At 41.7% G+C, this 26,026-nt stretch overlaps 1 protein-coding gene across 7 annotated transcripts in view; it reads left to right on the forward strand.

The window, feature by feature from the left end:
* Window positions 1-25,693, forward strand: part of LOC124874883 (V-type proton ATPase 116 kDa subunit a 1-like) — a 66,919-nt gene extending 41,226 nt beyond the window's left edge. For 3 of the 7 annotated variants that reach the window (XM_047376487.1, XM_047376490.1, XM_047376488.1), the window contains exons 15-22: window positions 32-150; window positions 1,605-1,821; window positions 2,809-2,916; window positions 10,267-10,467; window positions 11,313-11,330; window positions 16,874-16,991; window positions 17,108-17,279; window positions 24,116-25,693. In XM_047376487.1, coding sequence (XP_047232443.1) covers window positions 32-150; window positions 1,605-1,821; window positions 2,809-2,916; window positions 10,267-10,467; window positions 11,313-11,330; window positions 16,874-16,991; window positions 17,108-17,279; window positions 24,116-24,209 — 1,047 coding nt within the window. In that variant the 3' untranslated portion in view covers window positions 24,210-25,693. The remainder of the gene's footprint in view (window positions 1-31; window positions 151-1,604; window positions 1,822-2,808; window positions 2,917-10,266; window positions 10,468-11,312; window positions 11,331-16,873; window positions 16,992-17,107; window positions 17,280-24,115) is intronic. The other 4 variants (XM_047376491.1, XM_047376489.1, XM_047376492.1 and 1 more) reach the window with 4 other exon arrangements.
* The last annotated feature ends 333 nt before the right edge of the window (window positions 25,694-26,026 follow it).

The following is a 26,026-nucleotide window of genomic DNA, read 5'->3' on the forward strand; positions in this document are numbered from 1 at the left end:
GTGGGCTCTAACAATTTTCTTGTCTTTGCAGATCTGGAATGTTGCTACGAACAAGCTGACCTTCCTGAACTCATTCAAGATGAAGATGTCAGTGATCCTCGGCGTCATCCACATGCTGTTTGGAGTCTCTCTGAGTCTCTTCAACCACCTGTATGAGTTACTTTGCAGCTATAGCTGAACAGAAATGTTTTTCCACAGTATAGTTCTGGTAGAGATTTGTCCTTCATGACGATTTATGACGATATTTGATCTAATGGAATATCTATCAGGCTTCATTTTTACATGATATGCGTTTTACATGTGTGAAAATCAAGAAAATAACAAATAGCCAAGAGCACACCGTGAATGTTGACATATACAGGAAAAATCTGATATTTTTGTTAATGTCAGTTAGGATTACCAAAATTAGCTGTATTGGCTAAATGCCAGAACAATAAGAGAGAGATTTTATTTAATTTCTTCATATTCAGAGGTTTCCATACACACAGATTACTGTCTTTAAACAAGTTGGGAATGTCCAAATGATGATATCATGGCTTTGTAAGCTTCTGGTTGGTTTATTTACAACATCTGAGTTAAATGAAGCCCCTTCTGTGGATCTATATTAAAGCACCTCAAACATCCTCCTTCCTGGTGTGAGATTATGGAAAAATCCAAGGGAATCAGCCCAGATATCAGGAGGAGAACTGTGAACCTCCACCAGTCTGGTTGATCCTTGGGTCCAGTGTCCAAATACCTGATTATATGCAGATATAAAAAGCATGAAAATGTCCAGGCATCATACTGTTCAGGAAAGAGACAGGTTCTGTGACCCATAGAAAAACAGGTTCTGGTCTGAAATGTGTGATTCAAGACCAGAACAAAAGCTAAAGACCTTGTGAAGATGCTGCTGAAGCTGGTCAGATAGTGTTATTATCCAGAGTAACAAGTCCTGTACCAACCTGGACTGAAAGGCCACGTGGAGAGGAAGAAGCCAGATTACAGTTTGTTAATGAACTCTGGGACAAAGAGCTCAGTGTTTGGAAACATGTCCTTTGGTCTGATGGATCTAAAACTGAAATGTTTGACCATAATGACCAACTGTACATTTGTTGGAAAAAGCAGGAAGCTTAATGCCAGAGAACATCATCCCAACAGTAAGGTTCAGCATCATGTTGTGGGGTGTTTTACTGCAGTAGCGACTGGTGCACTTCACAAATTAGATGGCATCATGAGGAACACACCTTTGAACCAAAATCTCAAGACATCAGACAAGACGTTAAAGCTTCAAATCGACAGTATCCCTCAGCATTCCACCAGATCAGCTACGAAGTGGCTGAAGACAACAAAGTCAATGTTTTGCAGTAGCCATCACAAAGTCCTGATATCAGTCCCAGAGAACATTAGTGGATGGAACTGAGAAGGTGTGTGTGAGCAAAGTGGGCTACAGACCTGACCCAGTTACACAAGAAATAATGGAGAAATAATTTAGGTTGTCCTAACTGACCTAAAACAGGAAAAGCTTTGTCAGATTTACTGTCAGAACGGGATGTCCATGTTTAGTGCCAAATGCAAATAGCTGACGTTGATGATGATCTTCTCTAACATGGTCTCTCTATCTGCAGGTACTTCAAGAAACCATTGAACATCTTCCTGGGCTTCATCCCAGAGATTATCTTCATGTCAACTCTGTTTGGGTACCTCATCCTGCTGGTCTTCTACAAGTGGACAGCCTATGATGCTTACACCTCTAAAGATGCTCCCAGCCTGCTCATCCATTTCATCAACATGTGTCTCTTTAACTACAACGACCCCACCAACAAACCCCTCTACAGGGGCCAGGTGCTCCTCCCATACTTATTTCTCTAACCCCAACCCTCCTAACTTTTACTTTTCTTTTTAACATGTTATACAAACATATTCATTATCAGCTATAAGTGACATGTTTGGAGAATGGGTTGCAGCAGGAATTCTGCAGGTCCATCTCCATAAATTAGAACATCATAAAGAAATTTGTTTCATTCAGAAACTCAGCTCAAAAAGGGAAAGTCAGTAAGACTCAGGTGGTAGGAGTTCGTACTGTAAATGGTGGGTTGCCGGTCCAAACCCCCGCTCTGTCCCATCTGCCCTGCTGATGGTGGTCAGAGGGCCTGGTGGTGCCGATTGTGAGGCAGCCTCACTTCTGTGGGTCTGCCCCAGGGCAGCTGTGGCTACATTGTAGTTGGGTGGATGACTGATTGTACTGTAAAGAGCTTTGGAGTCCTCGGACTAGATAAAGTGCTATACAAGTACAGGCCATTTACAGCAAATGTTAACTCAATATTCTGTTTCTCAGAAAGTTTGAATATCACAAAAAAAATATTCAGACAGACCATTGACACAAGCCACAAAAGAAGCTGCTTTCTTACAGAGTAAGAATATTCATGGAAAGTTAAGTGTAAGGAAAATGTGTAGCAGACAAACAGGGACAACAGCAGCCTTCAGAGGATTGTGAAGCAAAGTCCACTCAAGAGTTTGGAGGAGATTCACAAGGTGTAGACTACAGCTGCAGTCAAAGCTTGAAGGTCCACCAAACACAGTGTATCCAAATTGTTTATTGTTGCCATATTACATTACGATATTACATTACATACGTTTGCAAAAAGGTTTGAACGGTGCTGTGAGGAATCTTCTGTTTCCTTGTACGAGTTTCATTTTTCATGATTAGACAAGAGAATTTCTTCCTTTGTTCTCCAGTCAGAGAGGAAACCATTTCTGACATATTTAGGGCATCTGGTATGTTCTAATAACTGCCAACAGCTTGACGACTTCTTTATGTCCCTTCTGTAGATGGGGATCCAGGTTTTGCTGGTTCTGATTGCCCTTGCATGTGTTCCCTGTATGCTGATCGTGAAAACTATGGTGCTTCGGCGTCAGCACCTGTGGAAACGGCATCTGGTAGGTGACCATTGTCCCACTTACATCGTCCTCTAATATATTTAATGGTTTATTACCCTTCGTTTGACCTTTCTCACTCTTATGTGGTCATTCATTTCATTGTGCATTGTTCTGTATAAAGTGAATGGTTGCGTTGCTTAGCTTTTGATAAATTAGCTTTGAGTGAAGATCACTGACTCTCATTCCATACATGTTAAATAGTTTAGAATATATCTACAAAAATATCTATTACAGTCATATTCAATAAATAAGAATATTATTGCAAAGTTCATTTATTACTGTAACTTTGTTCATTAAGTTAAACACATTAAGTAGATTAAATCCACACAGACTGATTGTCGAGTTTTATTAAGGATTTAAATGCAGAGCGTGGTTCTGGTAAAAAGTGAAGTTTTAATAATTAAAAGGCACTCACAAGGTAGTCAAGGGGTAATGGCAGATAAACAGACCACCACAGTAGAAACCCGCAAGCGAACCAACAAGCATAAACACTAAGGCAGGCTGGAAAATGACAAAGGAACCAGAAGAGCTAATCCGGGAAAATGTGGAACAGCTGTGGCAGAGGGAAGACAGAGCAGCTGAAGGATGGAGAGTAATTAGCCAGAGGAAATGTCTAATAGAAATCTAACGGAAAATAAGTGTAGATGAACAAAGATCTCAAAATATCTCAGGACCATGACACTGATGTTTTCAAGCCTTTATTCTGTTAGTTATGATAATTTTCTGCTTTCAGCCAATTAAAACACAGCATTTAAGATTAAAATATTATTCGCCTGACCACTCCTTTGTTCCAGTTTTATTACTGGAGTTTTTCCACCGAGTTCCCACCTCAGAGTTTTATGACTGCTTGTTTGAGATTCTGGGCAATCAGCTGCTAGTGGCTAAGAGCGCAGCTCACCGTCTACCAGCTGATCGCTGCAATTCGAGACATCAGAACACCAGGAGGGCTTCTCTTTCCATTTAACCCAAATTGCACATTTTGTCCATAAAACTGCTGGTTTGATCTTCATAGACACTCAATGCGCATATATTTTTCTTTTATTATTATTGTTAGGTAGTCATTTTTATTCCCTTTTGTGTAGAATAGTGCTTGTTAGTTAGGTGAAGGTTTTTGGACAGAATAATGGTATCAGAATTGTATATGGCTTCAATAAATCTTCATATATATAATTAAGAGAAGTGTTTGTGTTTATTTTGTGCAAGATGGATTTATCTGTCAAAACTAGGTCGAAGTTCCCCCACCTTCGGTGAAGCGGTTGAATAAACAATGACATTTTGTGGTTCTGGTTAATAATTTATCAATTATTAATGATAAATAGCTAATTGTGATTATTAACAGCTTTGAGACCATAATCACAATACCAGAGGACCTCTCTGATTTCTATTCGTAAGTAATGATTTTTGGTTAAGAAATTATTTTCCTGAATTATGATTTTTCTTTATACTTTTTAATAAATATTATTTAATCAATAATCATAATCCTTACAATAATTGGCATCCCTAGGTGGGCCTTGAAATGACAGATACCACTATTGCACGAAGTAACACAATTGTGATATCCTGGAAGCTTATGACCACTGTTGTGAGATTTGGTGAAATTTTGCAGGAGTGCTTGTAAGCTAAAGGATGTTTCTCGACTAATATTGCCTCAAATCTACTGCAGAGGAGTAATGCTATACCCCTAATAGTAATAATAATCTTTCTAAGGTATTTTTGTGGATGTGAGGTGGACGTTTTTATGGTGAAATTCAACGTAAATTTCCACATGGTCAATGCAAGCCCTGCTGGCTTAGAGCTGTAGGCAGTCTTGTTACCATAGCAACCAAATTCCTGCCACAGTTGGAGGCCCCCTATCTGCCTCTGGTGTCCGTTGGTGTAACTACAGCTATAACTAACACTCTCCCAGTCATGGAGGAAGCAACACCACCGTCTGGTGGCCATTGAGTGAATTGCAGTTGCAACAGGATTTTTTTTTCCACTGCAGACAGGCGTTTAGTGCCATCTTGTGGCCACTAATGAGAATTACATTTGCTGCCACAGAAATTAACTAATTTGATAAATTCCATTAACACAGGCAGATAATCCCATCACTGATGATCAAAGGACATAGCCTGAGCTAAAATCAAGTTATTGATTATCCAATGCCACTTCTGCTCTGAAATTTATGCATTTTTGCTGGGTTTTTCTTGTATGTGAAGCATGTTTTGACCAGACTCGTATAACTAACTTTAGTTGTCTAACTTGGTAGAAAGTAAATGACCCATAGTATGCATCACTAACATTCATTTGAAGCACAAAATAGTGCTTGAATGTTTTAGTTTCAAAATTTTATTTTAAATTTGGTTTTGTTATTTCAATTTTTTTTGTGTGTTTGCTTGATTATTTCCATTAAAGCATAGACTTGGGAAAGCCACAGTTTCAATGGTCAAACCTGTGTGCCCATTTTAAACACAACCCATACATCTGCAAGATATACTGTATATATGAATCATACAGCTAGCTGAGTGCTTAGTCTGTTTGTGTTGCTGCTAATTGATTTTAGTGATTGTTCATAACTGACCAGCTTTGTTTGTTTTGTGTTGTCTTTGTTTTGTCATCGTGCATTTTGTCTGATATGGATAAAACTTCCCAGGCTGCTGCTGGAGCTGTGAGTCAGGTGGACTCCACAGGAATGCAGGCACAGGAAGCGATTGGAGCTTTGATTTTATTGTCATCAGAGGAGCGTAAAGCTCTCAATGATTATAGCATTGAGCAATGTGAAGCAAGGATTCAGGAGTTGCTCCAGTTCATTAAGAACCCACCAAAAGACAGACAGGTGGCCGATGTGTTAGGACAGCTCACTCTTTTATATCAGCAAAGGGTAATTTTGGAAAGAGACCAGTGTGTTAATCTGCAGTTTATGCTGAATGATGCTTTGCAGACAGCAGATGCCACTAGGTGTGAACTGTTAGAAGTGGAAGAGAAGTTTGAAGCTGTTGAGTTGAGAGCCAGAAGGTTGGATGTAGCTGAGAGTAGCCAGAACACACCCCCATCCCTAGAGGACTGGGGGGTGGAGGTAAATCAGGCGTCACGGGTTTAAATTTTTGAAGTTGAGACACACCTGCAATACCCTGAAAGAACCTTCCACTCAGAGCTGGAAAACGTAGAAGAGAGATTTCCTTCCCAAGCTCGTGGTTTTCCCCACACATCCACAGAGTCCAGAACAGGTATGAGTAGGCAGATTATATTCAGTGGTGCGGTGTCCCACCGACCTTTAATAGACAGCCATGAACAATACCTGGGAGTGGACTCACTAGAAGTAAATGGTTCAAAGTTTAGGGGTGAGCAGCCTTCACACTCGACTCGCAGTACTCTCCTCTACATTCCCTCACCTCCGCCAAGGTGACAGGAGAACCGTCTCTGGGACTCAGGTGGTTCATACCGCCCTCAGCTGCTGCCTAGGACCTGAGTCCATGGAGCACAGGGCCCACTATTGTACCATGAGCAGCCTCCGGTGCCTCCCCCAAGGGTGAAGCGTGATGCCCTGACACATGAGGGATGCAGCAGGAGTGAACCTTCAGATGATGACTCAGATGGGCCAGCACCGATCCCTGAGATTGGATTGCGCACCCACCAGCTTGAGTCTCTTGCCCAAGACATAGAGCGTTTTGACCCTAATAATGCAGAATCAAACACTGATGATTATCTGAGAGAAGTCGAATGCTGCCTTTTAGACCTGTACTGCCCATCAGCACGGGAAAAGTTGAAGCTCATTTGGAAAACGACAACCAGGAACATTCATGTTTTCATGGAGAGCCTGCCCTCTAGAGTCTGAGACCATTATTCAACCTTCTGCGAAGCTTTAAGGGAAGAATATTCTGTGTACAAGGACCGGGCCTCCGCAACACTTGGTGTTTTTACCATCCAGCAAAAGAAAAGCGAAGCACCCAGAGAGTATTAGCGCCTCAGAGCCCCTTACTTCCAAGGACGTAATGCTTTTGGCATAGAGGAGGATCAGGCATTAAAATCATTATTCCTACACAACCATCATGAAAGTGTACGATATGATGTTACTATGTACTGTAGAATAAAAACCCTCACTATGCATAAGATCCATAAATATGCTCAGATGGCGTGGGAAGGTGAGGCTAGAGTTTTACAGGTGCACACAGAAGAAGACAGTCTTGCGTTAGAAGGCCGAGAAACGCCTTCAAACAGAACCCATGTTAAGAACAGTTTAACAACATAGGTTTGGTCATCTGGACTGGGGGGGTGGTACTGAGTACCAACCACAGTCCAAGTTGCCGGACCACTTCTGGTCGAACTGACCATCACGTGAGGCCCAAAGGTAAGCCTGATGGTAAAGGTTGGAGTCAACATGCAGGATGGAACCTGAAGAGAGAGATGGAGGATGCCTTCCACAAGATTCTGACAGAAGCAGTGCGCCAGGCATGCGCTTAACCTCCACCATTATTAGAGGCAGCCGACCATCCGGTGAAACCGTATCCAAATCCCCCGTCAGCACGACTAAGCACGGACCCAGTCTTGACAGCTATCAGAGTCTACCTGATCGGATGGGGAGACAAACCTGGGAAACTCCAAGAACCCTTTGGGACCTCTCCAGGAGAAACACCACAAACCATCTTTCCAAGGTTCTCAGGTAAACTGAACTAAAATGGACGTGCACGTCGTCTATACTGTCTGATCATGATAGGAGGACGTTTCCAACTGAGTTTCTATTTTAAAATAGGATCGGAGATCAACCTGATGTGCTCAATCATGTTTGAGGAGGTGAGTAGAGCCATGCTCTCCTTCAATGAACCATTTCAGGTCAAAGCCTGTGATGTAAGCATCACCAACCACACCCAAGACCAATCGGGTATCACTAGTCCGGTGGAACTGGACATCACACTCAAAGACATGACTCTGGTGCACCCCATCTATATGTGCACGTTGAACACAGAGCCTTTTCTTGGTGGCCAGGACCTGCTGGACAGGCTGGCCCCGCTCATTGACTGCCACCAGGACAAACTCTGGGTCCAGGTGGACGTGCCAAAACCACTGGGTGCAAGCAGCAAACCATCCTTTGTGACCAACCAGGTTTCCAGCTTAGAGGATCCCAAAGAACCTCTCAGGCCCTCATCAGAGCCAGTCATGGGCACCTCTGGAACACAGCTGCACCCGGCCACCCAGAAAGCTCCTTCTTGCTGTCATGCATAATTTCTTTGCTCTTTAAAAAAACCCAGGTGTGAAGACTTACAACTCCAAAGTGGTGGAATATGTACACCTGGAAACCATGTTCATACCAGAAGTGCTTCTAGAATTCTGGCTGGAAAAATTATCAATCGGTAGAGAGCTATATGAACGCTTGCGCCAAGAAGATTTCCTTTTAACTGAGGCACAACACAGCCACACACTCCTCTTAGCAGACATGCTCCGCCCTCTCAATAATCATAATCCTTACATAAGTCATGTTTGGACATTTCTGAGACGGTTTCACAGTTTTACTCCTAGATAGAAAGCGTTTGATAGTCGTTCTGACAGTGACAATCTTAAAATTATATTTTCTGCTGAGATGATAGCCTCCATCTCTGTCTGAAAACCTCTTCTGTGTATTTCCAGGCAGCAAGTTTGGTCCTACTTTATGCATCATCTCTGCAGTTTTGCATTTGACCTGGTCTGATCAACAAACTTTAGGGCATTTGACTTATAAAACAGCGTATTCTTATGTTCACATCATTCATTTTATGGCTCTTTTCTGGAGTTTCCACAACACTTCCTGTGCTGTTTTAAATATGTTGCCCCAAACGTCTATATGGTCCTCCTGATATCGTACAATAAGGGAGGAATACAGCAGCTGGAGGGATATAAAAGATACCTTGCTTTACCTAAAACTGAAACACTTTTTGATCATTTATGTTATGATTTATTGTCACACCTAAAAATGTATATTCATAAACTTTTTCAGTTGCTGCATTATTTATTTTTACATTCATTTTCATATTTTAAAATTGTTTCCAAATATAATTAATTTAGTTTTATTGACATTTGGTGATCATGTGTTTCTATTAAACCATCTCTCTGATTCCTGTATTTCTAAAACGTTTCTAACCCCCCCAAGCATAAAATGTTTGTGCCATCTGTATATAAAGCAAATTAAATTTTGTTTGAGACCTTGCACATATGATTTTTATTCAAAATAAATAGTTTAGGACTCAATAGTGACCCCTGAAGGACTCCACAGGTAATATCCAAACAATGTGATTGATAGTTGCCGCATTGCACAAATTGTTGCCTGTTTGCTGCAATGAAATCAGTTAATGCTGTAGTTGTTGATCTATTTGCTCCAAACCCATACTGGCTTTCTGTTAATATATTGTGTTTATTAATAAATTGGTCTATTCTAGCAGTGAACAGTTATTCCATTATTTCTGAGAACTGAGAAATAAACCTGTAATTTGTGAATTTGTGTCTATCTCCACATTCGGACAACTTTCGCTATTTTCACCTCATTTAGAAATGTAGCATACTAAAATAACAGGTCACAGGTACATGTTAGCGTTTAGAAATCCCATCGATAACCTTTTGGAAATGATGATAATGTCTGTTTCAGTCAATCAGTGGAGGTTTTGCTTTTACACTTTGTGACTATGTCTTGTAATTTGTTTCTCCTGTTCTCCTGAAAAAGCATGTTTTTATGGGTTCTTCTACCTTTTCTGCTGACAACCCTTCATTTGAGATTTTGTCAACCAGATCTGGTCCAACGTTGACAAATAAAAGTCATTAATCCTGTCTGAGGTCTTAAAATCCATCCACAGTTTTGCCTCAATTTAATTCAGATGTTCTGAATTTCCCAGATTGCTTAGAAGCATAGTACTCTAAGTCTATGTAAGATTCTGACTTCAGAAAATACAAAAAATAAAATAAAATAAAGAAATGTCTGATTGTTCTGGAATTTAGCAAATAGTAAAAGTGTTGGAATTCCTAACTGAGCTAAAATAAGAAACGTGTCTGATTTAAACTGTAGATATATATGTGTTGGTCCTTCTCTGCCTGATTCATTTTTGTCTTCACTTGTCTTCCGTACTTTTTCTCATGAACTGCACGGTTTGGCTGTTTATTGTTAACTTTTCATTATTTATGTAAATAGTTATATTTGCATGGATACAGTAGGTTCATTATCCATCAGATTTTACTTATATTCAACCAATGAAGCAATCTCGCCCTTCACTTCTCTGGTCTATTCCAGTTCCTTTTATATGTTCGTCTTGTGTCACTGTTCGGCCGCTCTGTTTTATGTAAACTGAGGAGAAAGAGTTCTTCTAAGGCTTGCTTTATGCTAGACACAGCTCTTGTGGCTTTTGTATCTAGTCACAGAAGAGGGAAGAAACCCCTGCAGAGAATCTAGAGCAGTCTTTAGAGCAAAAAGGGGTGTCCTCATCATGCACCGGACTCACCCAACAGGGCACACAGAAGTTTGGAGGGGTGCGGGTGGGCAATGGACCCACGGAGGACGAGGCTGGAATCATGGACCACGACCAGCTCTCCCAGCACTCAGACGAAGGGGATGAGGTGAGCTAATTTCTTTATGGGGGAAAAAAGCTTTATTGGTATTATAACCTGACATTTCACCAAGTGAAATTATAAAAAGTTTATAGTTCTGGTTTCGTCTAAAATACATTTGCTTAATAAATCGCATTTTTGTTGTTGTGCAATGAAGATATGCTGAAGAAATGTGACAGGAAGACACAGATAGATTGCACAGATAAGAGATGGATTTTCCATTGCAGAAACATAAACAAGGAGGTTGTTTTTCTGAAAGTCAGCAAGAGGAATTTCTGAATATACCACAAACTTCTTTCTGTTGGTGTGTCTGTAGTTGAGATGAACACAGACTTAGACCACAAATTAATCATAAGGATTTATTTAAAGGTTTACTCTAAACAACGTACATGATATATGAGTGTTGAGGTATTTGTGCATCAACCCAATTCTTTCTACCATAATTGTGTTGCAAGAAGGCTAGAAATCAAGTCTGGATTTTGAGGAGGAATGCTTTAAAATGGCCCTAATCACATGACCTTTATGTGGCAAGAACAATTCTGGCACATTTAGGACATCTGAACCTCTCGTTGAACATCAGACCTAATTTAGTTCTGTGAGTTTTAAAGTGCAGAACTCAGAGCTGAAACATGTTGTACTGTATTCATTCTCTGATTGTAGCTTATCATATGCTGTATATTTCAGCATTAGTGATTTAAAATGGGTCAAACCCAGTCTGAAGTACAACACCTCAGAACCTGAACAGTTAGGTTTGGGGTGGATTTAGTACCAAGCTTGGTTAAAACTTGTGTGGATTAGTCTGGTTTTAACCTGAAATTCCTGCTCTAACCTTCCCCCCTTTCCTTACTTTCAAGCGTTCAGAAGAAGAGCCGGTAAGAGTTTTGCATCTTAACATGTCTGAAAGCTGCCTCGCCCAGTTTGATTTATTTGTTCCAAATTCCAGTCTGTCTTTCAAATGTGCATCATTAGGTCATATTTAGCTTTTTCCTTATGTGTGCAGTTCTCTGTTCCAGGCATGTGTTGGTAATTATGAATGTGTATATTAGAGTATGCAACACTAAGTTTAGTGATTTTAATAAACTATAAAACTGGACAAACAAACAGGTCTGGTTAAGAATAAACTCCTCAGTCCCAGTCAGCTGGATGTCAGCTTAGGCATTTATGAACAAGCTGCAGCCTATTAGAAAGAGCTGAAACTATTAATTCCAATATACAGATTTCTCTGTGTGTTGGAAATGGAGCACGTCACCTTGTTTTTGTAATATAGCTTCTTGTATTCATTTGCCATTTCTGCTCCAGCGTCGAATCTTTAAACTCTATGAAGTCAAAGAACAAAAGAGAACTTTGTTAAAGAGGAAACAAAGCAGGTTCTGAGCCAAAGTCAACAATGTTAAGTAGACCAATGGCCTACAGTGTTCCCCCTTCCTGTTGCTTTTAAACAGGAAAGGATAGTCTTGGTTCAGGATGGAAACAACAGAGGAACTGGGTTGGCTTGTCAGAATACAATAGCTATGATCCTGCTGATGGAAATGATTCAATTAAACCAAGCAAACTGCTTCCCTCTTTGCTTTCAGCTCGATTACATTTAAATCTCCACTCCACCATGAAATAAACAGCATCTGCTTAGAATATTCATCATTTTAAAAGTTATCCATTTCAATATATTTCTATTATACAGGTCCTTCTCAAAATATTAGCATATTGTGATAAAGTTAATTATTTTTCATAATGTCATGATGAAAATTTAACATTCATATATTTTAGATTCATTGCACACTAACTGAAATATTTCAGGTCTTTTATTGTCTTAATACGGATGATTGTGGTATACAGCTCATGAAAACCCAAAATTCCTATCTCACAAAATTAGCATATCATTAAAAGGGTCTCTAAACGAGCTATGAACCTAATCATCTGAATCAACGAGTTAACTCTAAACACCTGCAAAAGATTCCTGAGGCCTTTAAAACTCCCAGCCTGGTTCATCACTCAAAACCCCAATCATGGGTAAGACTGCCGACATGACTGCTGTCCAGAAGGCCACTATTGACACCCTCAAGCAAGAGGGTAAGACACAGAAAGAAATTTCTGAACGAATAGGCTGTTCCCAGAGTGCTGTATCAAGGCACCTCAGTGGGAAGTCTGTGGGAAGGAAAACGTGTGGCAGAAAACACTGCACAACGAGAAGAGGTGACCGGACCCTGAGGAAGATTGTGGAGAAGGGCCGATTCCAGACCTTGGGGGACCTGCGGAAGCAATGGACTGAGTCTGGAGTAGGAACATCCAGAGCCACCGTGCACAGGCGTGTGCAGAAAATGGGCTACAGGTGCTGCATTCCCCAGGTCAAGCCACTTTTGAACCAGAAACAGCGGCAGAAGCGCCTGACCTGGGCTACAGAGAAGCAGCACTGGACTGTTGCTCAGTGGTCCAAAGTACTTTTTTCGGATGAAAGCAAATTCTGCATGTCATTCGGAAATCAAGGTGCCAGAGTCTGGAGGAAGAATGGGGAGAAGGAAATGCCAGAAGTCCAGTGTCAAGTACCCCCAGTCAGTGATGGTCTGGGGTGCCGTGTCAGCTGCTGGTGTTGGTCCACTGCGTTTTATCAAGGGCAAGGTCAATGCAGCTAGCTATCAGGAGATTTTGGAGCACTTCATGCTTCCATCTGCTGAAAAGCTTTATGGAGATGAAGATTTAATTTTTCAGCACGACCTGGCACCTGCTCACAGTGCCAAAACCACTGGTAAATGGTTTACTGACCATGGTATCACTGTGCTCAATTGGCCTGCCAACTCTCCTGACCTGAACCCCATAGAGAATCTGTGGGATATTGTGAAGAGAACGTTGAGAGACTCAAGACCCAACACTCTGGATGAGCTAAAGGCCGCTATCGAAGCATCCTGGGCCTCCATAAGATCTCAGCAGTGCCACAGGCTGATTGCCTCCATGCCACGCCGCATTGAAGCAGTCATTTCTGCCAAAGGATTCCCAACCAAGTATTGAGTGCATAACTGTACATGATTATTTGAAGGTTGACGTTTTGTATTAAAAACACTTTTCTTTTATTGGTCGGATGAAATATGCTAATTTTGTGAGATAGGAATTTTGGGTTTTCATGAGCTGTATGCCACAATCATCCGTATTAAGACAATAAAAGACCTGAAATATTTCAGTTAGTGTGCAATGAATGTAAAATATATGAATGTTAAATTTTCATCATTACATTATGGAAAATAATGAACTTTATCACAATATGCTAATATTTTGAGAAGGACCTGTACGTGAACTGGCCATGGGTGCGGCCAGTCATAAGAGTCGACCAGCGTAAACAAAAACAAAAAAAACAACCGCCATTTTCAAACGTGCATTCAAGCGAGTGAGAGAAACATGATAGAGTCCACGAATTTATCCGGAAAAGTCTCCCCTTGGAGCAATGCCGAGGTGCAAGCTTTTTTGGCGATCGTAGGAGACTGCAATATTCAGCGGCAGCTGGATGGGACGATAAGGAATGAAAAGTTGTTTGCTGATGTAGCTGATCAAATGGCCAGCCAATGTTTTCTCCGTACATCGCTTCAAAACCACGAGGTATTCCCTTTAGCGGAGCGAAAGCAGGTCTATGGAAATGCAACACACAACGTGCAGAGCTGCGCGGAGCTGTTCCGGGCTGGCCAAATCAAGCCAGTGGAAAAGGGACATTAGTCTCTATCACCAGAATCCTGCTGCTCGCCTTGGGTTCTGCTGGTTCCACGACACAACCCTAAACCCGACATTACCCCGCTGATCAGAATCATTGCAATTAAACTCTCCAACTTACATGAAATATCACAGAAATAAGTAAAAAAGCAGAACAAAACAACCCAGGATTTCTAACATCACCAAGTAGAAATTGGATCTTCTTGACATGCATTTTTCAAAGGAAAGAAATCTCTGGAAATGAAGAAGCGGTGCTGGATTCAGGAGGCCTGAAAACTAGGTGAAAGGTCTACATAGGTAAAATGTCATTTTTTGGATATTTTATGTCTAAAAGCTCTTTCCTCATTTAGCACCTGAAAGCTGATATTAAGACTGTTCCACAGACTTTAATAGAGAAACAGAGTTACTTTCTCTCCCCTCTGTGATCATGTTCTTCAGGCTACAAATGTCACAGCGATGGGTCCAGAGTGTTCCCTTTGCTAATAACTGAGGCAAACTATTCAGTATGATATGAAGCTAAATTGTTTGTTCAAACAAAAAAAATTTGAACCTGAAAAATAAGTTTGTTAAAAAAAAAAAACCATTCGAACCTGAAAAATTATTTTGAACCTCCCCCCCAAAAAATGTGAAAACTGAAAAAAAGGTTTTGCAACTGAAAAAAAACTAGACTAAGGGACGGTATGAAACTAGATGCAAAACGAGCCGGTATTTTCCGAATATCCTTGCATAATTAAGCCTGGACTTGTTTTCACATGGACTGGACTCGGGTTTCAGTTTCTGGTGCATTTTTGATTTAAACGTGTTTGGTCTCCATTTAGCGAAGTGACTCACAGCCAGGGGCAAACTGGCATACGGGGCAACCGTGGAAATCCCCGATGGACCGCTGGCTTAGTGGGACGGTGGTTCACTTATATATATATATATATATAGTTTTTAATAAGTGCCACTGTTTGTTTTAGTAGCCCGGACTTTTTTTCTGTTCTCCGCTCTTCATTGTCAGCTCAGCTGGCCGCCCTGAAGCGTATGTTCATGTGTTACAGATCAGCTGTTCGCCAGCGCGCAGCAGAGCTGATCTGCCTGACTGGAGCAGAGGAGAGGTTTGTCCGGGCTACCGCACCCTGTTGGCGGTCAGACATCTCGGAGTTTCTCCGGTCCTTGGTCCCCAGAAGCGATCACACTCTATCTAAAGACTCTTAAAGGAACGGCTCTCAAACAGTTTCTAACTTTGAGCTCCTTTAATCTACATTAGGTAGAGGAATGATTACAGAGATCATCGCCGAGGCTCGTCTCGGACCGTCGCGTCTGTGAAAGGATGAGGAAGAGCCCCGATAGAAGGTCACATGTAGTTTTATATCTGGCACTCCGATGCAATGGATGTTCCCTCCCTCAGTGTTTATCAGTAGACTTAATCTAAGTGTGCTGCTGCATTCTAATCAAACCAGTTACAGCCTGCTCCACCATCAAACCCAGTGCCCCAGCCACAGGTCATTCATGACAAACATTGGGCCATTTATTCTTGTAATGTGTGTTGATAAGCATTCTTGTCCTATTCTAACAAAAAGGAAACATTAGAACTTATGCTTTATATCATTATGGTATAAATGGAAAAAACTGCTATGAGTCATATAAGTAAAGGTTATCCTTAACAGGTTGATATGGCATAGTTTAGGGCACAATGGTCCAGAAAAATATCAGCGCCCCAGAAACTGTCGCCTCTTGCGTACTTGATGTCGCGCTCACCCTGCGTCTGTGCAGGGTGGTGGGCCAGTGATTCAGCTCGTGGGCCGGTGGTTCACGGGCTGAAGTGAACCAGTGCCCTGCATCTGTGAAAGGCGGTTATTAAAAACTAAACATTCACAAAATAAGAAATGCATAAGCCAGCGGTCCACCAGGGATTTCCACGGTATGCCAGTTTGCCCCTGACTGTGAGTCACTTCACTAAATGAAGACCAAACACGTGAAAACGAGTCCAGGCTTAATTATGCAAGGATATTCGGAAAATACCGGCTCGTTTTGCATCTGGTTTCATACCGCCGCTTAGTCTGGCGGTTCTTTTGCTTGATGTTGAGGGCATAGGAAATCTCCAACACGGACTTAAAATGCTGTGCAAATCTGTCAAGATCATATTTTCTCCTCTTGAGATGCCGCCGTGTATTCACGTAAGCTGCTTCTATCGGTGAAGCATATTATCTTTCAAAACCAATCACAGATATATAGAATATCGATGGATGTATTACAGATAATTCCAGTTCCCACGGTCCCTGAACGCAACAGCTGGTAACAAGTTGTTCAGCCGCTTTGTTGAGCTGTCAGTCATGATTCCGCACCCTCGTGATCTGAGGTCCCGCCCCCCACGCCAAAACAGGGCCAAAAGTTTTAAGCCAAAAAACAAATCTGCAAGTTCAAAAAAAAAACTTGAATCTGAAAAGTAGTTTTGAACTTGTTTTTTTCCAGTCTCACATCTGTTTTTTTTTTTTTTCAGTTGCAAAACTTTTTTTCCAGTTTTCAATTTTTTTGGGGGGAGGTTCAAAATAATTTTTCAGGTTCAAATTGTTTTCTTTTGAACAAACGTTATGGCCCCAATTTAGCTCCACAGTGTGAGCCAGAAACACTGATGCATCGTTATGACAACCTCAGCAGCTCCTCTCATCGATGTTCAGTCTTCAGGGTCAGTTTTCATAGATCTTCCTATGTAGCAGGTGAACTTTTAATTTGTTCTGTGCAGTTTAACTTTGGCGATGTGGCCATCCACCAGGCCATCCACACCATAGAGTACTGTCTGGGATGCATATCTAACACGGCCTCCTATCTGCGCCTTTGGGCCCTCAGCCTCGCCCATGCACGTGAGTGGCACTTTGTGTTTTCGTTCTGCATTGTAGACCGTACATCACAGCAATATTCAAAGCATTCAGATGTTCCATATTTTGGTGCTAATGTTGTATTTCTGTTGTACCCTCAGAGCTGTCTGAGGTGCTCTGGTCCATGGTGATGCACCTGGGTCTCTCCTCTCGCAGTGGAGGTGGCTTCTTTGGCCTGTCAATCATCTTCTCTGCATTCGCCACTCTCACGGTGGCCATTCTGCTCATCATGGAGGGCCTGTCAGCTTTCCTGCATGCCCTGCGTCTGCACTGGTCAGTAACATGTACAGATTCCTTGGTACAGAGTGATCTGATCCCACAATGCAATACACACATCGGTTCTGATCAAGTATTTGTTCATCACTGTTTGGACCTCTGTAAAGCATTTTGTGTTACACCTGACTGAACGAGAAGGGCTTCTTGAATAATGTATCATCTCTAAGGTAATTGCTGCTAGTTCCACAGTCTAACTTATACATGGGGAATGTTAATATCATGACATGCTCCAGAGGTAGTTTATATCCTGGCTGTGCAGAACTCCAGTATAGGATCAGACACAGCCAGGCTGAGGCTCCATCACCTCCTTGTACCACCATTGCACTACTAATCCAACAAGAGTGGGTTGAATGAAAGATACCCTGACACCCTGTGAGCAATTTTCATTTTAAAACGATAACTACTGGTTTTGTCTATTGAAAATAAATAGAAATAGTTTTCAACAGTGGCTTTGATCTAAACCAAGATAGCGCCGACGATGGCAGCCTCAGAGCTTCGCTCTCTCTTTCTTTGTGTATTTTGTGTGTTTTTATGTTTTTCGAGCCACAGTATTGTGGTCTCGGGCCACAATTCTGTGGTCTCATTCAGCAGAGAGGAACTTCTCAACATCAGAGAGTCCTCTCTTGGGATTTTTTCACCATCATTCATCAATCCGAGCTTCACTGAGCTTTTGGCGAGCGGAGCTGCGACTCTCTATGGGATACTGCGCCAAAAGCGTCGGAGGGGAAACCGTGCTGGCGCGCTGATAAAGCTCCGCCAAAGAGGACTTTGCACACCACTGCCTTCAATCCATCTGGCAAATGTCCACTCTCTAAGCAACAAGATGGACGAGCTACTTCTTTTCACCTGTAAAAACACGGACCTCCACGGATCAGCGGTTCTCTGCTTTACCGAGACATCCCGGGCCGCGCACTGCTGATGCCGGGCTTCCAGCTGTTCAGAGCGGATCGCAGCGCGGAGCTATCGGGGAAGAAGCGATGAGACGGAATCTGCTTTTATATAAATGAAGGTTGGTGCCAGTGTTACCAGAGAAATATAGGATTATCGTACTAAAATTATCGTATTTTGAGGGAAATTATCGTACTCGTCATAACCAAAATAACAAGTCTGTTGATGTGTTGAATATCGTCTTAACAGGCACTCGCTGCTTTGTGGCGTCAGTACGGAATGGATTTATCAACATCTGCAGCCCCACAGTGCCGGGCTCTGCTTCTTCTTTTCTTTTTTTCTTTTCCTCTTTTCCTCGATCATGGGCGGGCGCAGTGGACTATTCAGCCAATAATGGCCGTTGTTCTGAGGCCAACGCATCACGTCATTCGTAGGTCACATTTAGAAAAGCACGATTGGCTGGAATTCCCAGCATCTGTTCCCGAATCCGGACACAGATGCCTTCAGGGTTCACAAAAAAACTCCGACAGACTTTGGCGATAGGCTGATGACAACTGATTACAACCACACATTCACGGAATGGTCAAATTATCGTACATTTGGCCTTTTTTAGGAATCAAAATTATCGTACAAATACGATAATTATTGTACACCTGGCAACACTGGTTGGTGCAGAGCAGTGGAGGATGGTGGTCTTTCAAGGAGGGGAAGCTCAATTTCAAGATCACTGATTTGCTCATTTTGCTGTCAGTCAAAAAGGGATTCAGCCTCAAACAGATCATCCAATCATCACGGAGAAGCTGAGTGTCCGGGCCAGCCAAGGTCAGCCCACTGCCCCAAAGACCCCCAGAGACGCTAAGGGTCCGATGGGCGGGACAAAGCCCAGCATCTTTGCTTCGCTATTGAACTCACTGTTTAAAGCACTGTGAAGCTGCGGGAATGAATGAGAGGAAAGCTGCGTCATTACCAGTGATAAGAAGCTGATTCTGAACAAACGTTGAGCGCGCTGTAGTGCATATTTAGTCAATGACATGTACACACAACAGTATTTGATCACTTATTTTTTGACATTTTAGGGGAACCTGAGCTTCGCCTGCAGTCTTAGAGCAATCGCCACTGGTGCAGAGACATAAAAGTGCTGGGGAAAACATGTAGTCCTGATCTGGAGTCATTTTCCATAAAATGTAAACCGTTTTATTCACCGAGAGTTTTCCTCTTTATAATAATTGGCTCATATTTTCCACCGCATGGCTGCGCTTCTGCTGCTGAAAAACATCTCATTGAGCTGATTACAAACGTGGAGAAAAAATACACAGACTATTTCATTATAATACTGGGAGATTTTAACAGAGCAAACCTCTCCAAAGAACTCCCCAAATACGGACAGCATATTAAGTGTCCCACCAGAGACAAAAACACACTGGACCATTGTTACACAGCTTTAAAGGACTCCTATCATGCTGTTACCAGGGCTGCTCTGGGTTTTTCGGATCATTATCTAATCCACCTCATCCCAACCTACAGACAGAGACTAAAAGCTTCCAAACCCAAGGTTCACACTGTTAAGAAGTGGACTGAGGAATCAAAGCAGATGCTACAGGCCTGCTTTGAATACACAGACTGGACTGTTTTTGAAACTTCAGCCACTGACTTAAACCAACTAACTGATGTGGTGACATCATACATCAGTTTCTGTGAGGACATGTGTTTGCAGACCAAAACCTTCTGCACCTTTGGGAATAACAACCATGGTTTACTCCACATCTCAGAAAATTGCGCAGGGATAAGGAATGTCCGAAGCTACCGCCCCCTGTTGGCGGTCAGACAAAAGGGAAACATTAGAACTTATATTTATTTCACTATAGTATAAAAGGGAAAAACAGCTATGAGCATATTAATAAAGGTTATTCCTAACAGGAAGAAGCTCACAGCAGTGGTGATTGGGCACGGTACAGGCAGGACAGGAAAAAACTAACAAAAGAGATCAAAGCAGCCAAGAGAAGCCACAGTGAGAACAACCTTTCTACTGGTGATGCTTCAGTTGTATGGACTGGTCTGAGAAACTTGACTGCCTAAAGGAGCCCCTCCACTCATCCTGAACAGAATCCTCGCCAGGCTAACCACCTGAATGGCTTCTACTGCAGACATGACAGGAAGCCGTTCACACCTCAAACCATCTCCTCCACATCCCATTCAGGAACAAATTCCTCCCATAAAGCAACCAACCCCCTACCATCAGATCCTCCGCCTGCACTAAAGATCTCTGAGGAAGATGTAAATAGGCTCTTTCAGTGCATGAAAACAAAGAAAGCTGGAGGACCTGATAACGTCTCCCCATCATGCCTGAAATCCTGTTCAAATCATCTCGCCCCGATCTTCACCCGGATCTTCAACAAGTCACTGGAGAAGTGTGAGGTCCCCTCCTGCTTCAAACGATCCACCATCATCCCGGTGCCCAAGAAACCCACCATCCTAGGATTAAATGACAACAGGTCTGTAGCCATGACGTCTGTGGTCATGAAATCCTTTGAGCGGCTGGTGTTGAAGCACTTGAAAGACATCACAAGCCCCCTGCTGGAGCCCCTGCAGTTTGCTTACCGAGCAAACAGGTCGGCAGATGATGCTGTTAACTTAGGTCTACACTTCATCCTGCAACACCTCGACCGCCCAGGGACGTACGCCAGGATCCTGTTTGTAGACTTCAGCTCGGCCTTCAACGCCATCATACCAGACATCCTCCACCAGAAGCTCACACAGCTCAACGTCCCAGCCTCCACCTGTCAGTGGATCAACAGCTTCCTGACGGACTGACAGCAGCAGGTGAGACTGGGAAGCATCTTCTCCCGCAGCAGATCTATAAGTACTGGTGCCCCCCAGGGGTATGTTCTATCCCCACTCCTCTTCTCCCTCTACACAAATGACTGCACCTCAGCGGACTCGTACGTGAAACTCCTGAAGTTTGCAGATGACACCACTGTCATTGGACTGATCCAGGACGGTGATGAGTCTGCATACAGACAGGAGGTGGATCGCTGATACACTGGTGTTGTCAGAACTACCTTGAACTCAACCCACTCAAGACTGTGGAAATGGTGGTGGACTTTTGGAGAACACCACCCCCATACATCCCCCTCACCATCCTCAACAACACCGTGTCGGCTGTGGACTACGTCAGGTTCCTAGGAACCACCATCTCTGAGGATCTGAGATGGTCTTCACACATAGACACTGTTCGGAAAAAGGCCCAGCAGAGACTATACTTCCTCAAGAAGTACAACCTTCCACAGGAGCTGCTGGTCATCTTCTACACTGCCATCATTAGGTCTTTCCTGTCTTCATCCATCTCAGTGTGGTTAGGCTCATCCACAAAACAAGACAGGTGCAGACTGCAACGAATAATAAGGACTGCAGAGAGAATAATCAGGACTGACCTTCCCTCCATCCAGGACTTATACAGGTCTAGGGTCAAGAAAAGAGCTGCTAAAATCTCTGCAGACCCCACACACCCTGCACATAAACTGTTCAGAGTTTTACCTTCAGGCCGCCGCTACAGAGCACTGTTTACTAAAACCAGCCGCCACAAAGACAGTTTCTTCCCCCAGGCTGTTTCTCTGATGAACATTTAATAGAGTACCAAACAACTGCATACTGAAGTTGCAAATGCACCTGTGTATATATGTATATTTAGGGACATAAAGATATATGCATAAATATATTTAAAATATATTTAAAAGCCCAGAGAGCAAAGTGTAGTGGAGTCAAATTCCTTGTTTGCATGTACGAACTTGGCAATAAAGCAGATTCTGATTTTTATGTGTGATCTCATGGTGGTTAATCTGGGTAGAGTGATTTCCTCTAGGAGTCTAAAACTTGCCTTTCAGATGACTTAATTCTGCATTAATCCTAGGTGTGAGTATGAGAGCTGGACCCATCATAGACTAGTGACACCAGCGCTGGCTGTCCCAAACTTCTCAGAGCAGGATAAATAGGTATCTAAAATAAATGACTGGGTGTCGCAAGAAAGAAGGAGCCATTGAAAACACAAGAGATTGTAATCTGGGAAGAATTTGGGAAATGTGCTCCATGCAGAAAGACACAAGAAAGGGATTCAAATACCAGACCTTCTTGTTGCAAAGCAACAATGCTACCAACAGCACCACAGTACAGCCCTAAATCAGCTATTAGAATTTGTAAAATCTTTGTATTTTGGGAGGAAAGTGCCCATGTCATTTATTAGTTACTTTTTTCAACTATCAGTGGATACAACTAATTATAGTGGAACGTGTTTTCCACAGGAACTAAAGTACTGTGCTAAAGTTTTAGGCAGGAGCGAAAAAATGCTGTAAACAAACAATGCTTTCAAAAATGGAAGTGTTAATCATTTATTTTCATCAATCAACAATATGCAGTGAATGAACAAAAGAGAAATCTAAATCAAATCAATATTTGGTGTGACCACCCTTCGTCGTCAAAATGGCATCAATTCTTCTAGGTACACATGCACACAGTTTTTGAAGGAACTCGGCTGGTACATTATACCAAACATCTTGGAGAACTAACCACAGATCGTCTGTGGATGTAGGCTTTCCCACATCCTTCTGCCTCTTCATGTAATCCCAGACACACTCCATGATGTTGACATCAGGGCTCTTTCGGGGCCATACCATCACTTCCAGTAACTCTTGTTCTCTACGCTGAAGAGAGTTTTAAATGACTTTTGCTGTATGTTTGGGTTCACTTACTTAGCATTTTGTAAATTGATAAAAATAAACTGATCATTTATATTTCTGAAAGCATTCTTTGTTTAAAACATTTTTTTACACCTGCCTTAAACTTTTGCACAGTACTGTACATATTTTTTTAGTTAACTCTGCTTAAAACAATGCAATATTGGGACATTTCCTTTAACAAGGTGATTGTGTTGGTTCCTTTTTCATTTGACAATGAGTTGAATATAAGGGCTCTACATTTACATTTACATTAGCAGGATTAGTCTTGTAAAAGGATCAATCTTCAGGTAGCAGGTCAATCATTACCTGAAAGAAAGCTGATTGGCTCTGTAGGATCTTCCTGATGTTAGCGCTAAAGGTTGACAATGGACCACGAAAGATTACTAGAACGCTGAAGATGAAGAGGGATTTTATTTTTCAGCATCACAGTTCAGTGAAGAAAAACATGAAGGATCACAAGTAATATCTTCTCAGAAATAAAATATGATATCAGTGTAAATGTTAAAAGTGTAACTGGCTGATGTACCAGGGTTTCTTTAGTTCAAGAAGATGAGTAAATGGAAATATGTTGAAACTTAGCAGCAGTCAGTGTGACTACACTGCCTTTCACACTCACATGCTGAGGAGCTGTCTCCTAAACAGATACATGTACAAATACACTCCCAGCAGAGTAGACCGATCACATTTTCCAGAGAAACAGATACAAGGTTTACTTCTTTCTTTCCTCTCTTGGAGTGTTGCCCTCTCAAAGGCCAAATATTTGCCACGCCTGGGAGACATTCCTGGGCACTCCCTTTGCCAACGGAGGCCAAGAAGCACCTCCTGCTGGAATATACTTTTAGTTTCCCCTCTGAAATTAAGTCATCCGAGACTGTCGAGGTTTAGGAAAATTAGGCTCCTGAATACATATATAGGTTTATGTGTTGAGGGAAGGTCAGAAAAAAAGGGACAACCCTGACAGATTCACCATCAGCAAAACAAAACTAAACTAAAGCTTAAAATGGGAAATGAGGTCTGAAAGTACTAACCAGTCCAACAAATACAGTTAGAACCAGAAACAATCCAGAACCAGGATACTGTTCACAGCACAGCTCTTTATTGTCTAAATGTTAACCCTTCCTCTCTAATTCTTACTGTTTTAAACATTTAATCACAACTTTATAATAAATAGACTTGATTTCACTTTAATGTTTAACCATGCTCTTTTCCTCTCAGGGTGGAGTTCCAGAACAAGTTCTACATAGGCCAGGGCTTCAAGTTTGTCCCTTTCTCATTTGAGAGCATCCTGGAGGGGCGATTTGATGACTGATCAGGTCTCAGCCTGTCCACAGTAGAGCCCACTCTTCCTTCTATGCTTTGGGTACATGAGACCTAATGCAGCGCTCTGTCTCCCTCTAGTGGCCATTAGTGAAACTGTTGTGCATGAGGTAAATAGTCCTGTTAAAAACATTTCCAGTGTTCTGCTTTCTGTGACATCCTTTGTCATAAAACATCCTCCACCAGCCTCCCTTCATTTAGTCTTTATCTTTCATGAAACCATAATGATCATGTTTGTGTTGCAGAGCGCATCAAAACCACTTTCTGGATTCTGTTCTGTTAAAACATTTCAGTGTGAAAAGATATTGATCTAGAAAGATTTCATGTTTGGGTTATGCATCGTATTTCTGCTCATTTCTAGCAATGAATGAGTTTTCATTGCCAGGTAATTACTGTCAGTAATTCATGGTCGGTCAAATGTTTTCATATATATCAAAATTATCAAAGACATAAGACAAGTTAAGAATTTACATAAAAATACACTGAAATGTGTAATGTGAAATGTGAAATGCATCATAATCTGACTACATCAGGGTTCCCACGCTGTCTGGAAAAGTATGGAATTTCTTGAGGAAAAAAAAGTATGGAAAAAACGTTATCCAGTTTTATTTCCTGTTATTTTATATAAATATTGGTTTCTCTCCTTCATTCTTTCTCATGTACTCAATTCCTTGCTTCTGCCCTTCCTCCCTTATGTCCTTTATTTTTCCATTCTTTTCGTTCATACCTTGGACCCTTACTTCTCTATTTTCTGATCTTTCCCTCCCTGTGTCCCATTTCCCTTCCTTCTGTCTTTATTTTTTATATCCTCTTTCCTTTCCCTCATGTCATTTCTTCTTCTTTCCCTCTTTGTGTTCCTTCTTTCATTTGTTTCTTTTAGCCTTCCTTTCAGTCTTCCTTTGGTCAAATTTTTGTCTGCTCCTTTCTTCCTCCCTTGTGTCCTTCCTTCCTTCTCTCCATCCTCCCTTGTGCCCTTCCTTCTTTCCCTCCAAACTCCCTTATGTCCTTCCTCCCTTTGTTTCCTACCTTTCTTCCATCCATCCTTCCTTTGAGGATGTACAGGACTGGGAATGTTGGAATGCTTTGTGTGGAAAACCACTGTTCTACTGGTTAGTCTTTGAGGATCTGATTGGTGCAACAAACTGCCTCAGACCTTCTTTGAGAAGTTTTGCACTGTGAAAATATTTCAGTAATAGAAAATAATCTTTGAATTCAAAAACACATGTTCTTTATTTTGCATGTCACAAGCATCTTATTGTAGTAATTCATATTAAGATTGTGCATTGTATACAGTCCCATTTTAGTTTGAAATTAAAGAGTTTTTCCTAACATGTGGGATTGATTTCCTCCATCCTTTGAATGGAGTAGAGAAAACTGAACCTAGCTGTTCCTGGTGATGTGCCGTGGTCTCTATTGTTCATGTTTGACTTGTAGAAACCTTGTGATTAATTAAAGTGTGGAGTGTCCAAACATTAAGTACCGAGCTTCTATTTATTTCCAGCCCTGAATCTGACTAATCAACATAATAAGGTAGGGAGGTAAGACACTGAATCTCAGATGTTTTAAAAAGTAATCTTCACTGAATTATTCTGTTATGCTCTGCATCAGAGATCTAAAAAGGTCCATATCCTCCTATGAATTTCAATTAATCATCAACAATAAGGAAACCAACTAATAAAGCCTCAGGGCCACTCCTGCACAATAAAAGTCATGACAATCAAAATATTTAATAAATGGTTATTTCAGCCTCTGATTCCATTTTAATTTGCTCTTTGTATGTTTCATTATGAAAAATAACTGTCCTTTTAC

The sequence above is a fragment of the Girardinichthys multiradiatus genome, chromosome 10 (assembly GCF_021462225.1).
Source record: "Girardinichthys multiradiatus isolate DD_20200921_A chromosome 10, DD_fGirMul_XY1, whole genome shotgun sequence".
In the NCBI taxonomy this organism is placed as follows: Eukaryota; Metazoa; Chordata; class Actinopteri; order Cyprinodontiformes; family Goodeidae; genus Girardinichthys; species Girardinichthys multiradiatus.